Source organism: Rhineura floridana, chromosome 3, assembly GCF_030035675.1.
Source record: "Rhineura floridana isolate rRhiFlo1 chromosome 3, rRhiFlo1.hap2, whole genome shotgun sequence".
Taxonomy (NCBI): Eukaryota; Metazoa; Chordata; class Lepidosauria; order Squamata; family Rhineuridae; genus Rhineura; species Rhineura floridana.
Window position 1 is genome coordinate 98846037 of NC_084482.1, and position 12916 is coordinate 98858952.

Genomic DNA, 12916 nt, shown 5'->3' on the forward strand with positions numbered 1-12916 from the left:
CCCTTAGAAAGTTTCAAACCAATACACTCAAAGTATCCAAATGAAGTTACAGAAGAGTTCCTACTTGACTGTAGAGTACTTGTATAGTAACCTACATTTTGCTCCCAAGAAAGATAACAAATCTCACTCATACAGATCACTCAAAGGGGTGCTTTTTGTTAACATTTTCAGTGGCATGGAAAATGGCACCTTTTTGATCATGTTGTGGTGATTCCTGCAAAGAGCTAGGAAAAGTCTGCAATTCAGGAAAGTACCCCCACTCTCAACTGGCTCCGTTTGTCCTTACTATCATGTAACCAATTCTGATTGGCTATATAGTGTTATGACATCCTCCTATTCATTACACAGTTTCCAGTGCCTGGAATTTCCAGTAATTACAAGAAAGCAGCAGCACAGAACCCAGCAGCAGATGGCAGTGATTTTTAGAAGTGTGAACATTTTCAGTTTGGAGGTTTTCTTAACAAAATATTTCTGACACCCTCCCACGCTACTTTTAACCTGAAAATTAAAACAGGAGAACACTGGACACAAATTTGTTAACGGGAATCTACATGATGGATTAGAAGTGGTAAAAAACACAATTATTGCTAAAACAATGTAGCTCAGTTATTAACAAGCATAAAAGCTGCTGGGGGGAAATCTATGATTTATTATTGAGCTAACAGATTTTACTGTACAATTCATAGTCCATTTCAAAGAAGACAAGACCAGAATTATCAAGCAAACCTTCTCCATCTTTTGTTTTAAATCTTGATTATCTTTTCCCATCTGATTTTTCCGACTTTCCAGAGCTTTAACTTCATTGTCAAGTCTCATTACTTTTACGAGATTCTGTTCTATTTCTGTCAGACGAATCTGAAAAGGAAAGAACACTAAAAAATAAACACACTGTGTACAAATTTTGAAGTTAGAAATAAAAACCATTTCTAATTCTATTAAAATAGGGAATTTAGGATGGTACTGGATTAGGAACCCTGAAATCTTTGAACATAGAGACTGTCTCATAATCCTACAAGGTTATATATTACTTTCTACTCGGAGATAGGGGGCAGAGAGAGGAGGCTGTAAAAATCTGTAAGAACACAGGGATAGATCAAACATTTATCGCTCCAGAGTCAGGAAATAATTCTAACTGTCTTTCTGTTTCTTTTAGGGACATACACTGCTACAGCAAGATTTTAGCTATACAACTAGATAAATTAATTACCTTTAGAGGTTCAAGTTGGTTCTCAATAGATTTGACATTTTCCTTGGAGGCAGCCAACTGAGTTTCCCTGTTAGTAAGTTGATTCTGAATCTCATGTGCTTTTTCTTTATTCTGTTTTAAGTACTTCAGTTCCACCTGACACTCTTTAACCCGCTGGCTTTGCTTCAGGCGTACCTGGCGAAGAGTTTCCAAAGCCTTAATGTACCTTTTAAAAAGAAAGCCATGTGTACATTTTAAACCCCAATAGTATTACTGCCCTCCTCTAGGATGCACACCTTAATGTGGTGAGGGGATTTGGGAGTGTCGAAGGAGCTGAGAGCAATGCGTTGGTAGTCTAGACCAAGAGGCTAGACTCCTAGCAGGGGCACCCAAGGCGGAATGGTCAAAGCTGAGACACTAGACTAAGATGCATCCAAACTCAGAGAAAGGCAATGGTAAACCACCTCTGAATACCTCTTACCATGAAAACCCTATGAATAGACCATACAATACACAATGTGAGATAGTGCTGGAAGATGAAACCCCCAGGTCAGATAGCACTCATCAAGTTACTGGGGAAGAACAACAGACAAGTACGAGTAGTGCTGTGACTAATGACGCAACCAGGTCAAACCCGAAAGGAAGCCCAGAGGCTGATGCACACAGATGCGAAAGGAGAGTCCGGGGTTGTACAATGTACACAGTAGGAACATGGAATGTGAGAAGCATGAACCAGGGAAAGTTAGAAATTGTCAAGCAAGAAATAGAACACATCAACATTACAATACTTGGTGTGGGTGAATTAAAATGGACGGGAATGGGACATTTTCAATCAGGCAACTACAAAATATTTTATGCAGGAAATGAGAAATTAAGAATGGGGTTTCTTTAATAGTGAGGTGATGTAGCAAACGCAATTAGGAGCTATAACACAAGGTCTGAGCAAGTGATATCAATGAGATTTAAAGGGGAACCTATTAACATAACCATCATCCAAGTTTATGCTCCAACGGCAAACGCAGAAGAGGGGTTGGAGAGATTTTACGTAGAAGTACAGGGAGAAATTGATCACACACCAAAACAAGGTGTGCTGATAATCATGGGGGACTGGAATGCAAAAGCAGGGAACAGAGAAGAAGCAGAAACTGTGGGAAAATGAGGCTCAGGAGATAGAAATGAAGCAGGAGAGAGACTTATTGAATTCTGTGAAGCCAATAATTTGTTTCTTGCAAACACATTTTCTGAACAACCAAAAAGATGACTATACACGTGGACATCACCAAAATGGTCAATATAGAAATCAAATTGATTATATAATTGGCAGCAGAAGATGGAGAAGTTCCATACTTTCTGCGAAAACAAGACCAGGAGCAAACTACAGTATAGATCATGAACTGGTAATATTGAAAATCAGAGTAAAGCTAAAGAACAACAACAAAGTAATCATAATGCCAAAAAAATTTTTAAATAACATCCCAGAAGAAAATAAAGATTAAATAAGGAACAGATTTGAGGCTTTAAACTTAGTTGACAGAGAACCAGAAGAACTATGGATTGAAGTCTTGAAAATAATCTTTATTGCTCAGAGCCATAGGCTACCAAGGAAAATACAAAATACATATTAAAATACAAGTCATATTTCAACAAAACACAGTTTAACAATATACAGTAAAAGAACAATACATTTCAAATAAAATTTCCTCTCCTGAGCAAAAGATACCCTGACCCACCCCATGTCTTAGTGTATAAATACTACAGTAATAATAGCACTGGGGTACATTCCACTATGGAGCGAAGTAAGAGACATTATCAGGGAAGAATGCAAAAAGACAATACCTCTAGTTAAAAACAGAGAAAGACCTCAATGGATAACTGAAGAAACTCTTAAAATGGTTAAAGAAAGAAAGAAAGCAAATGCAAAAGGAGATAGAAACATGGTCAGAACTCTAAATGCAACAATACAGCGACTAGTACGTAGGACAAAGAGAACTATTACAATAGTTATTGTATAGAAAAAGAAAAGGACAACAAAAAAGGGAAGAACAAGAGACCTATTCCAAAAGATCAGAGAAATTAAAAGGAAATTTAAACCAAGAGTAGGGATGTTGAATAATCAACAGGGGAACACACCGACTGACCAAGATGAAATAAAAGGAAGATGGAAGCAATACACTGAAGAACTACATAAAAGAGATGCAAAGGATGTCAGATTCATTCCCAGAGGAACGATATGATGAAGAACCAGACATTTTAGAATGTGAGGTGAAAGCTGCTCTTAAGATACTTGGAAGAAACAAAATCACCAGGTACAGATGACATACCAGTGGGATTGCTACAACTTACTGAGACTGAATCTGTCCAAATTTTGACAAAAAATTGTCAACAAATATGGAAAACTAAACAATGGCCCACACACTGGAAGTATTCGATATACAACTCAATTCCAAAGAACGGGCATCCCAGGGAATGCAGTAATTATCAAACTATTGCCTTAATATCCCATGCAAGTAAAATAATGCTCAAGATTCTACAACAAAGGCTCTTACATATGTGGAGCAAGAAATGCCAGATGTCCAAGCTGGATTTAGAAAGGGAAGAGGCACCAGAGATCATATTGCAAACATATCCTGGATAATGGAATGGAGCAAGGAATTTCAGAAGGAAGTCACCCTGTGCTTTATAGATTACAGCAAAGCCTTTGACTGTGTAGATCATGAAAAACTATGGAATGCTTTAAAAGAAATGGGGGTGCCACACCATCTGATTGTCCTGATGCACAACCTATACTCTGGACAAGAGGCTACTGTAAGGACAGAAAATGGAGAAACCAATTGGTTCCCCATTGGAAAGGGTGTGTTTTATCACCTTATTTGTTTAATCTATACGCAGAACATATCATACGGAAAGCAGGATTGGACCAAGATGGAGGTGTGAAAATTGGAGGAATAATTAATAATTTAAGATATGCAGACAATACCATACTACTAGCAGAAACCAGTAATGATTTGAAATGAATGCTGTTGAAAGTTAAAGAGGAAAGCACAAAAGGACTATAGCTGAATGTCAAGAAGACTAAAGTAATGACAACAGAAGATTTATGTAACTTTAAAGCTGACAATGAGGACATTGAACTTGTCAAGGATTATCAGTATCTTGGCACAGCCATTAGCCAAAATGGAGACAATAGTAAAGAAATTAGAAGGCTAGGACTGGAGAGGGCAGCTATGAGAGAACTAGAAAAGGTCTTCAAATACAAAGATGTATCAGTCAACACTAAAGTCAGGATCATTCAGACCATGGTATTCCTGATCTCTATGTATGGATGTGAGAGTTGGACAGCGAAAAAAGTAGGTAAGAGAAAAATCAACTCATTTGAAATGTGGTGTTGAAGGAGAGCTTTGCAGATACCATGGACCGCGAAAAAGACAAATCGTTAGGTGTTAGAACAAATTAAACAAAAACTATCACTAGAAGCTAAAATGATGAAACTGAGGTTATCATACTTTGGACACATCATGAGAAGACCTGATTCACTAGAGAAGACGATAATGCCAGGAAAAGCAGAAAGGAGTAGAAAAAGAGGAAGACCAGATGTATGGATTCCATAAAGGAAGCTACACACCTGAACTTACAAAATCTGAATAGGGCATTTTATAACAGATGCTGAGTTTTTAATAAATGTTATAATCGAAAGGAATAAAATGTTTTCATTCTAGTAAAAAAAGCTATAGATGAAAGTTAACCTTGTTGCTGAGAAGATCTCATCAAATTTCTGTTTCAGAGCTTTTCCTTCACTTAGGGGCCAGTTGGATTCTTCTTGATGGCAGAAAATGACATTGTTAATCACAGACTTGGAGACACCAAGAGCACCGATCATCTCTCGATCAATTTCAGCACACTTGGAGCTCAGACTGACTTTCTCACCATGTCTGTGTGAACAAAAAAGAAAAACATACAATACAATGCAATCCCAAGACTCCACTAAAAATACAAGGTTAGACCACATGCTTGCTATTTATTTTCTATACTGAAGAGTTCATTCATAAGAAAGTATCTCCTGATATGGAAACTGTTCCATAATATTTTATTTGGATGGGACATCTATTATTTTTATTTTTTCAATTTATCATGTACTTCATCTTCCTTCAATGTAATATCATAAAACATGTATAAAATTAGCTAGATAATCTACTTCTTACAGAAAGATAAAAAGCAACTGAATGCGTTAGCAAAAAAATTAAAATAAAGGATTCCAGATAGTATTTAGAGTGAACTGTACTATGAATTTAATAACAGATTACTATCTGTTCAGTGCTATGTACAAATGGAGAGCAGATATATAAATGGTCATCACCCCCACTTCTGTGACATAACTGAAGTGAAATAAAGTAGGATCGCAACCAATGCCTTTAATATTGAAAGGTTCAATATTTTGTTTTGATTGACCTCTACTTGATTAACGGAAGGATGTTAAAAAAGATAAATAGGCATACGCATGAAGATATATGCAACAGAAAATGTTTGTGTCTGCCCACTCACTTACTTTGTTCTGGTAATAACTCCTTCAAGAGTTTTAAATTCTGTTTTCTTTCCTTTTTGAGTGCATACCATGGATCTTTGGACAGCTACAAGCTCTCCGTTAACATCGCGAAACTGAAGTCGAATTTGAGCTCTGACATCTGTTTCATTGGCAACCTTCAGCAACAAAAAAGTAAGCTTCATAAATAAGTTCAACTAATTCTCTTACCGTCATCACCTGTTCTTTAGTGCAAGCACATTTTAATGAAGGACGCAGATCTGAACACAAAAGGGGATGCGCATATAGATCTGCTTTCATCGTATGCTGAAAACACATCTCTTTACCTTGGTCTTTGACACTTGAAAGTATAGTTTTATACCCACCCTATTTCTTGTGATTGTAATTTGCTTTGAACTGTTTTTAATGTACGTTAAACTGAGTGTCGTCATTGTATTGATGGTACTGTACTCCAAATCCTCCAATGAAAACAAACTTCTCTCTGAGGTTTCATGTAGTTGTTTAAAGACTATATAGAACAAAACAGAATCCTGTGGCATCCACATGAAAGGTCCCATGGGGCAGAAGAGGAGTCCCCCAGCCCCTACCACTAGGTCAGAATGTAATCACTGCATAGCAGTGGTAGCCTGCCTTGCCAGATGGTCCAGAATAATATTATAGTTAATATGGCACTGAAAGTCACTAAGTAGTTAAGGAGAAATTAAGGAGAATCAAGAGGGATACATGCCCACGTCATCCGTATCACAACCAATGCAATTTCTGTCCCCAAACCAGAAACAACCCAATACTTTGTTTTCCTGGTCCCATTTGTCAGCCAAAAGACATGCCACCACCAACGATGTCATCTTGTCCAAAAAAGGTATATTTGAGGAACAGCCAATAATTTTTTACATCTGAAGAAGGCTCCTTCTTTAGAAGTGTCCATACTACTTAGCATGACCAGGGACCAGTCTTTCTTCAAAGAGAAGTGTGAATCACCTTAACAGACTAGGCTGACAATCACAAAGTTCTACCAGCTCAGATGGGGGAAGCAGACACATACACATTAAAATGCTCAATATGCATATTTTGCAAGTGTATTTGATTTTAATATTTCCCTACGGTTACAAACTTTTTCCAGTTCGTAGGACTTCCACCTCTGTTGTACATTACTCTGTTATTCTGAGATCCAACCTTGATCTGAATACCAAAGCTTTTCCAGCTCCAGACTATTTGCAAGATCCTTTGCATCTTCAATGGATTTCCTGTTTCCCAATCTGAGCCGCAGGCAGGTCAGGATAAACAAGTTAAGCCCATAATCCCCAAATCAACCCATACACAAGATTTCATATTGTACAACACAGAGCAGCTCATTTCCTTCAAAAGGGGTCTTATCTTTTTTTGAGTGACTACAAAAGTGTGTAGGGAGGGGGAGAAACATAGACTGAAGACCACAAAGAGATGACAAGTGGACTAAGGGGAGTTTCCACCCCTACGACTTTAGCAAACACAACTGAAACATTTTGTTTTTTAGTATTCAGGAAAACACACTTGCAGCTGTGTTTCTGCTACTATGAAGGCTAAAAAAAATGTCATAAAGGAGAGCAAGCCCAATTCAGAGAAGTTGAAGCAATCTAGATCTATAACCATCAAAGGGAAGTAGAATAATGACACACTTACGCTGAAAGATAAATAAAAATATTTCAGTGGTTTACTTATATATGTATTTATAGTGCAGTCTTCAATCTTGAAGGATTCATGACGTAGCTAGCAATTAAAAGGGTCAAATAAAAGCAACTAATTATTGTATTAAAAATAACCAGAACACTGAAAATAGTGGTAGATGTCAAAAACTACATAAAACTAGGGCCAGCAAGATTAACACACTTATGAAACACCATCAAAAAGGCCTGGGTGAATAAGGCGTTCTTTCTTCACAAGGAGCTAAAAATATAAAGTTTTTTCTGGATGAAATGTAACTGTTAATGGGAGTACGTAACACACATGCAGAAGAATAGCACTTCATATGGCTGCAGAAGAAATGTGTTTGCAAAGAACATGTGTAAGATACTATGGAATAATTATTCTTACAAACACACTTTCTAAATGTCTCTGTAATCCAGTGATTTACTTATTCTGTATACAATTTGCTCCTCTGTTATAGTACCTCAATGCATGCATATAGAAGATATACTTTTTGCCACTTTTCCACAAGTATGGAAACGTTAGTTCACTTATTACTGCCAATAAATTTTCCTGGTTTTGTGCAGGCATGCTATCCTACTGACTGGTAGTTGTGAAAGTTGGACTACTGTAATGCACTCTACGTGGGGCTACCTATGAAGACGGTTCGGAAACTTCAGCTAGTGCAAAATGCTGCGGCCAGAGTTCTCACTGGGACAAAGAAATTTGACCATATAACACCTGTCCTGGCGCAGCTGCACTGGCTACCGATATGTTTCCGGGCCAGATTCAAAGTGTTGGTTCTTACCTATAAAGCCCTAAATGGCATCGGACCGCAATACCTGGTGGAGCGCCTCTCTCGCTATGTACCTACCCATTCACTACGCTCGACGTCGAAGGCCCTTCTCCGGGTCCCAACTCATAAAGAGGCCCGGAGATCAACAACTAGATCTAGGGCCTTCTCGGTGGTGGCCCCCGAACTATGGAATGCCCTCCCAGACGAGATACGCCTGGCGCCTTCTTTGTTATCTTTTCGGCGCCAGGTAAAAACCTACCTTTTCGCCCAGGCTTTTTAAACATTTTAAATTTAATTTTAAACCTAATATGGATTTTAATTTATAAACTCAATGGCAATTCTATTTCGGATTTTTATCATGTTTAATGTTTTTATAATTGTATTATATTTTTCACACTTGCTCATATTTTAATTGTGATTTTATTTGTTGTACACCGCCCTGAGAGCTTTCTGCTATAGGGCGGTCTAGAAATGTAATTAAATAAAATAAATAAAATAAATAAAAATAAAGCTAACAACCTTAACACTTACTTTTGGATCATGGACAAATGAGTTTCCTTTGGTGCCAGGTGGAAAATCCCCACTGCAAATATACTTGAGGCATTCTATAATAGTCTAATGAAAACGAAAACAAGTGTCAATAAGATACAAATACTTGTTGCTCTGTTGTTTCCAGAGAATGAGATACAGACATAAATCTAGAACCAGGTCATACTTTACTTTCTCTAGCTGTCTTGCATGTTTAACAGCTCATGCAAGTGCTTTACTGATGTGAACAATGTTAATGACAGAGGAAGGAGGTCTCATGAAACTTTGTATACAGACTCCATTAACAAGGATTTAGATCACACCCAAGTCTGTACAGCTGAGCAACTTCCTTCCTCAAGGTGCCATGGTTCTTACATGAGCAGACCATTCATACAAGCTGCATAACTAAGGGTGCAATCCAACTCACCTTTCTGCCAGGCTGGGAGGAGTTAGATTCCGTGGACCCGACTTCACTGGCAGGCTCTTGGGGCTCACAGGCTCTGCTGGGCTCCACTGGCAGCAGCCCTCCGCTGCAGTTGAGCCACAGTCATGTCAGGAGCTTGCTGGAGCTGCCGGGAGTCTACTGGGGACAGTCAGCCTGGCAGAAGCTGGGCATTCCAGGGGCAGAGCTGCAGGAGGGACTTGCGCAAGTTCCTCCTTGCGTTTGGAGCCCTCCTCCGGGTCCTGATTCACCTAGAAACTCCACCAGCCAAAAGGCTGGTGCAGTAAAAACATTTCCATGGAGGCCTACAGGGAGCACTTACTCCCCAGGAAGCCCGTTCATGGGATCTGGCGCTTCCCAGCCAGCTCATGTGTGCGGCTCCCAATGGAGTCGGTGGCATCCAGCTGGGGCTTTCTACTGGCTCCTCCTCCACCAGTTCCCTTTCCACCGGCTCCCTGTCATTTGGATCACTCTGTAAGCAAACTTTATGGTTCACATTTTAATGGGGTGGATAGGACTTATTATGTTATTGGTATTTTAGGGATTTTGTATTATACATTGCTTTAAATTGTATGGTTTTAATTGTTTTAACTGTTGCACTGTAACTTCTTAAGGGGTTTTTTTCAGTAAAAAGCCACTAATGAGTATAATAAATAATAAAGCAAAGAAATGTATGAACTTTGTTTCTTGAAAATTTACTCATACCCTAATTGGCAGAAGTGCCATGATATTTTCCATAGCTGTGTTCTACAATATGAAACACACTAAAGTTCATAGATAAGTACATATACAAGTCAAATTCAGGAGCCATTATTATTCAACAGAATATTTGGGCTGACAGCAAATGATCACCCCCCACTGAGAACTAGCAAATGGATCTGCATAGCCATGACTATTTGTGGAAGAACTGCATCCTCACTGGACAATCTTATTTTGATAACTGACTGCACTGACATTGACTAATTACCAAACCCAATACAGGAGGTATGAAAATGCAGTTTATCTAAAATTAAATTAACCCCACTCGAATCTTACCGTTTTTCCAGCACCATTTGGCCCCACCATGATAGTTAAAGGATTAAAGAAAGTGATCACTTGCTTGTCTTGGTCTTCTACTCCAAAGCTCCTCACACCAAGGATGCTCATTTTATCAATCTTAGACATTTTTGAAGAATGTTCCTTTATCTGTAAGCACTAACTTGTATTGTACATGTCCTGCAAAAGAATTTTAACAGAAAAATCAAATATACCACTTTATGCAAAATCACTTTCCTCTAAGACAAAGAATGCATAATAAATAATTTAAGAAAGCGGAGTAAATTCGTTCTCTATAGCTTTAGATTGTCCAAACACTGACAGATGCTTTTGTTATTATATATCATCCTTCAGCTGATTTTCATTCCTGGGTCAGAAAGCAGAGTAGAGATTTTATGGCAAGCAGCCTATAGACCTTATTTCATGGGTGGGGAACCTCAGGCAAACCTGGGGGCAAATTTCTCCAGACCCCTCTAACTGGCCCTTGGGAATCCCCCAACCATACCCATTAATATTTATTTATTTATTTGTTACATTTATATACCATCCCATAGCCAAAGCTCTCTGGGCAGTTTACAGCAATTAAAACATTAAAAACAAATATACAAATTTTAAAACACAAAAAACAATTTAAACACACAATTTATATATTTTTTAAACAATTTGAAAACACATGCTAAAATGCCTCGGAGAAGAGGAAAGTCTTGACCTGGCGCCAAAAAGATAACAGTGTTGGCACCAGGCGCACCTCGTCAAAAATATCATTCCATAATTTGGGGGCCACCACTGAGAAGGCCCTCTCCCTTGTTGCCAGACTCCCAGCTTCCCTCCGAGTAGGCACCCGGAGGAGGGCCTTGGATGTTGAGCGTAGTGTACGGGTGGGTTCGTGTCGGGAGAGGCGTTCCATCAGGTATTGTGGTCCTAAGCCGTGTAAGGCTTTATAGGTTAAAACCAGCACCTTGAATCGAGCTCAGAAACATACAGGCAGCCAATGCAATAGCCCGGCTTTGCACCCTCCATGAGGTTATTTGTTTGGCTGAAATATGTCCTTGAATTCTAAAAATGTTTCTTGCTTGCCTGGATGGAGGGTGGTGGGGTGGTGGTGGGGTGTGTATGTAGACACTAACCTACTGTAAAAAGGTAATATTTCTATTCATTGCTCTACCCACTTTTGCCTCTGACCATTCCCACTTTTGCTTCTAGACCCATCCACCATTTGCATGTAGCCCCCAGAAGCTTGCCCAAAAGAGAATCCGGCCCTTAGACTGAAAAGCGCTCACTACCATTGCCATATTAATCATTTACAAGATCGGGGTAATCAAACTTTCTACCCCCATGGCCCACCTGAGACAGCTGAAAATTACTGAGGCCCATTACTCACAAAATGGTGGCAGTTTGGCATAATCAGGTGGCAATTACTGACCATTATTTTCTACTGATATCTTCCATCTTTGGAAATTGCTGAATTCTTTGTGACAAGGAATTTCATAGCTCAGTTTTCCTAATCCTAGTCAGTACCAGCATTTGTTCTGCAGGTGTTACGACAGCCTCCCTTTTTTAGTAGAATTTGCTTATCCAGAGGCACTAAGTGGAGAAGGCGTTTTCTGTTTTTCCCTTCCCACTCCCACATATCTCCCAAAGCACTTTTACCCATCTCCGAGGAATTTCTTCTCCTTTCATACTCAGGTTATACATTATCTCCACCCCCTCACCCCACCCAAACTGCCAGTTTATTTCATTCTTCCTCCCTGGTCCTTTTACATTCACATCTTTTTCCCATAGCAGCTTTCCTCTTATCTCCTTTTTTATTCCCACAGTTTGTTATTAAGAATATTGCCAAATTTTAACATTTTATCCAACTTCCTTCAATACCTCCTCTGGCCCTTTCCCCTCAGATGAGAGGCCTTTCCTCTCTGCCCCCACCCCCACCTCCTGTCTCCTAGCCACCTTTACTGAGCATGCAAGGAGTTGCTGGTGCTGACACTGGGACAACCAAAAGGCTATGGCACAGCTAGAGGGTGAGACAGGCAAATGAGAAGGCACTGGTCAGGCGGTGGCACTCAGTCCACCTGAAAGTGGTTCAAGGTCTACTGGTGAGTCCCAGCCCACTATTCAAGAAACGCTGCACTAGATGACATTTCAAGCAGCCATGTCTCAGTTACTTATACCCAGAATCTAGCATACCAGGATGCAAAGAAAGCACAGAAATATTGAAATGTAATGAATGTAACTACCAATTGGTTGCAGATGTCTTGCAAGCACCTGGCAAACAACCAAACAGGTTGTATTGACATGAACACAAGTGGATAAGAGTTTATTATTTCTAAAGCAGGTGTTAAAAGGGATAGGCAGCTTCTGGGCAAACATTCTAGTATACCCTTAGCTAAAAAGCTGTGAACTACTGGTAGTCTCTAAGGATGGTAACTAGCACTGCATGACATGAGACATAAGATGCTTCACCCTACCTTTCTGTCCTTCTCTCCTGATAAATGTTGCTTGCAGCCTTCCTCCAGTTCTAGCACTGTCATCACCTACCTAGAGATCTCTTACTGCAGCATATGAAAAAGCACTTAACTCTTCTACCTATTCATCCTTTCTTACCTAAACGTCATCCCTCTATCTTCAAATCCTACATTCTCTGTCAAGATCTTCCTTGGCGCCCAGTCTTAATCTTCAACAGAAAATAAAACCAAGTATATGCAATGGCACTGATTCATTCTTCCTTTGCTA

The 12916-nt window shown here is 39.3% G+C and overlaps 1 protein-coding gene across 3 annotated transcripts in view; it reads right to left on the reverse strand.

The window, feature by feature from the left end:
* The window catches only part of RAD50 (RAD50 double strand break repair protein), a 258175-nt gene that overhangs the window by 61754 nt on the left and 183505 nt on the right, over positions 1–12916 (reverse strand). For all 3 annotated transcript variants that reach the window (XM_061617060.1, XM_061617059.1, XM_061617058.1), the window contains exons 2-7: positions 10187–10366; positions 8713–8796; positions 5730–5881; positions 4930–5115; positions 1208–1412; positions 727–855 (exon numbers count right to left, since the gene is read on the reverse strand). In XM_061617060.1, coding sequence (XP_061473044.1) covers positions 727–855; positions 1208–1412; positions 4930–5115; positions 5730–5881; positions 8713–8796; positions 10187–10315 — 885 coding nt within the window. In that variant the 5' untranslated portion in view covers positions 10316–10366. The remainder of the gene's footprint in view (positions 1–726; positions 856–1207; positions 1413–4929; positions 5116–5729; positions 5882–8712; positions 8797–10186; positions 10367–12916) is intronic.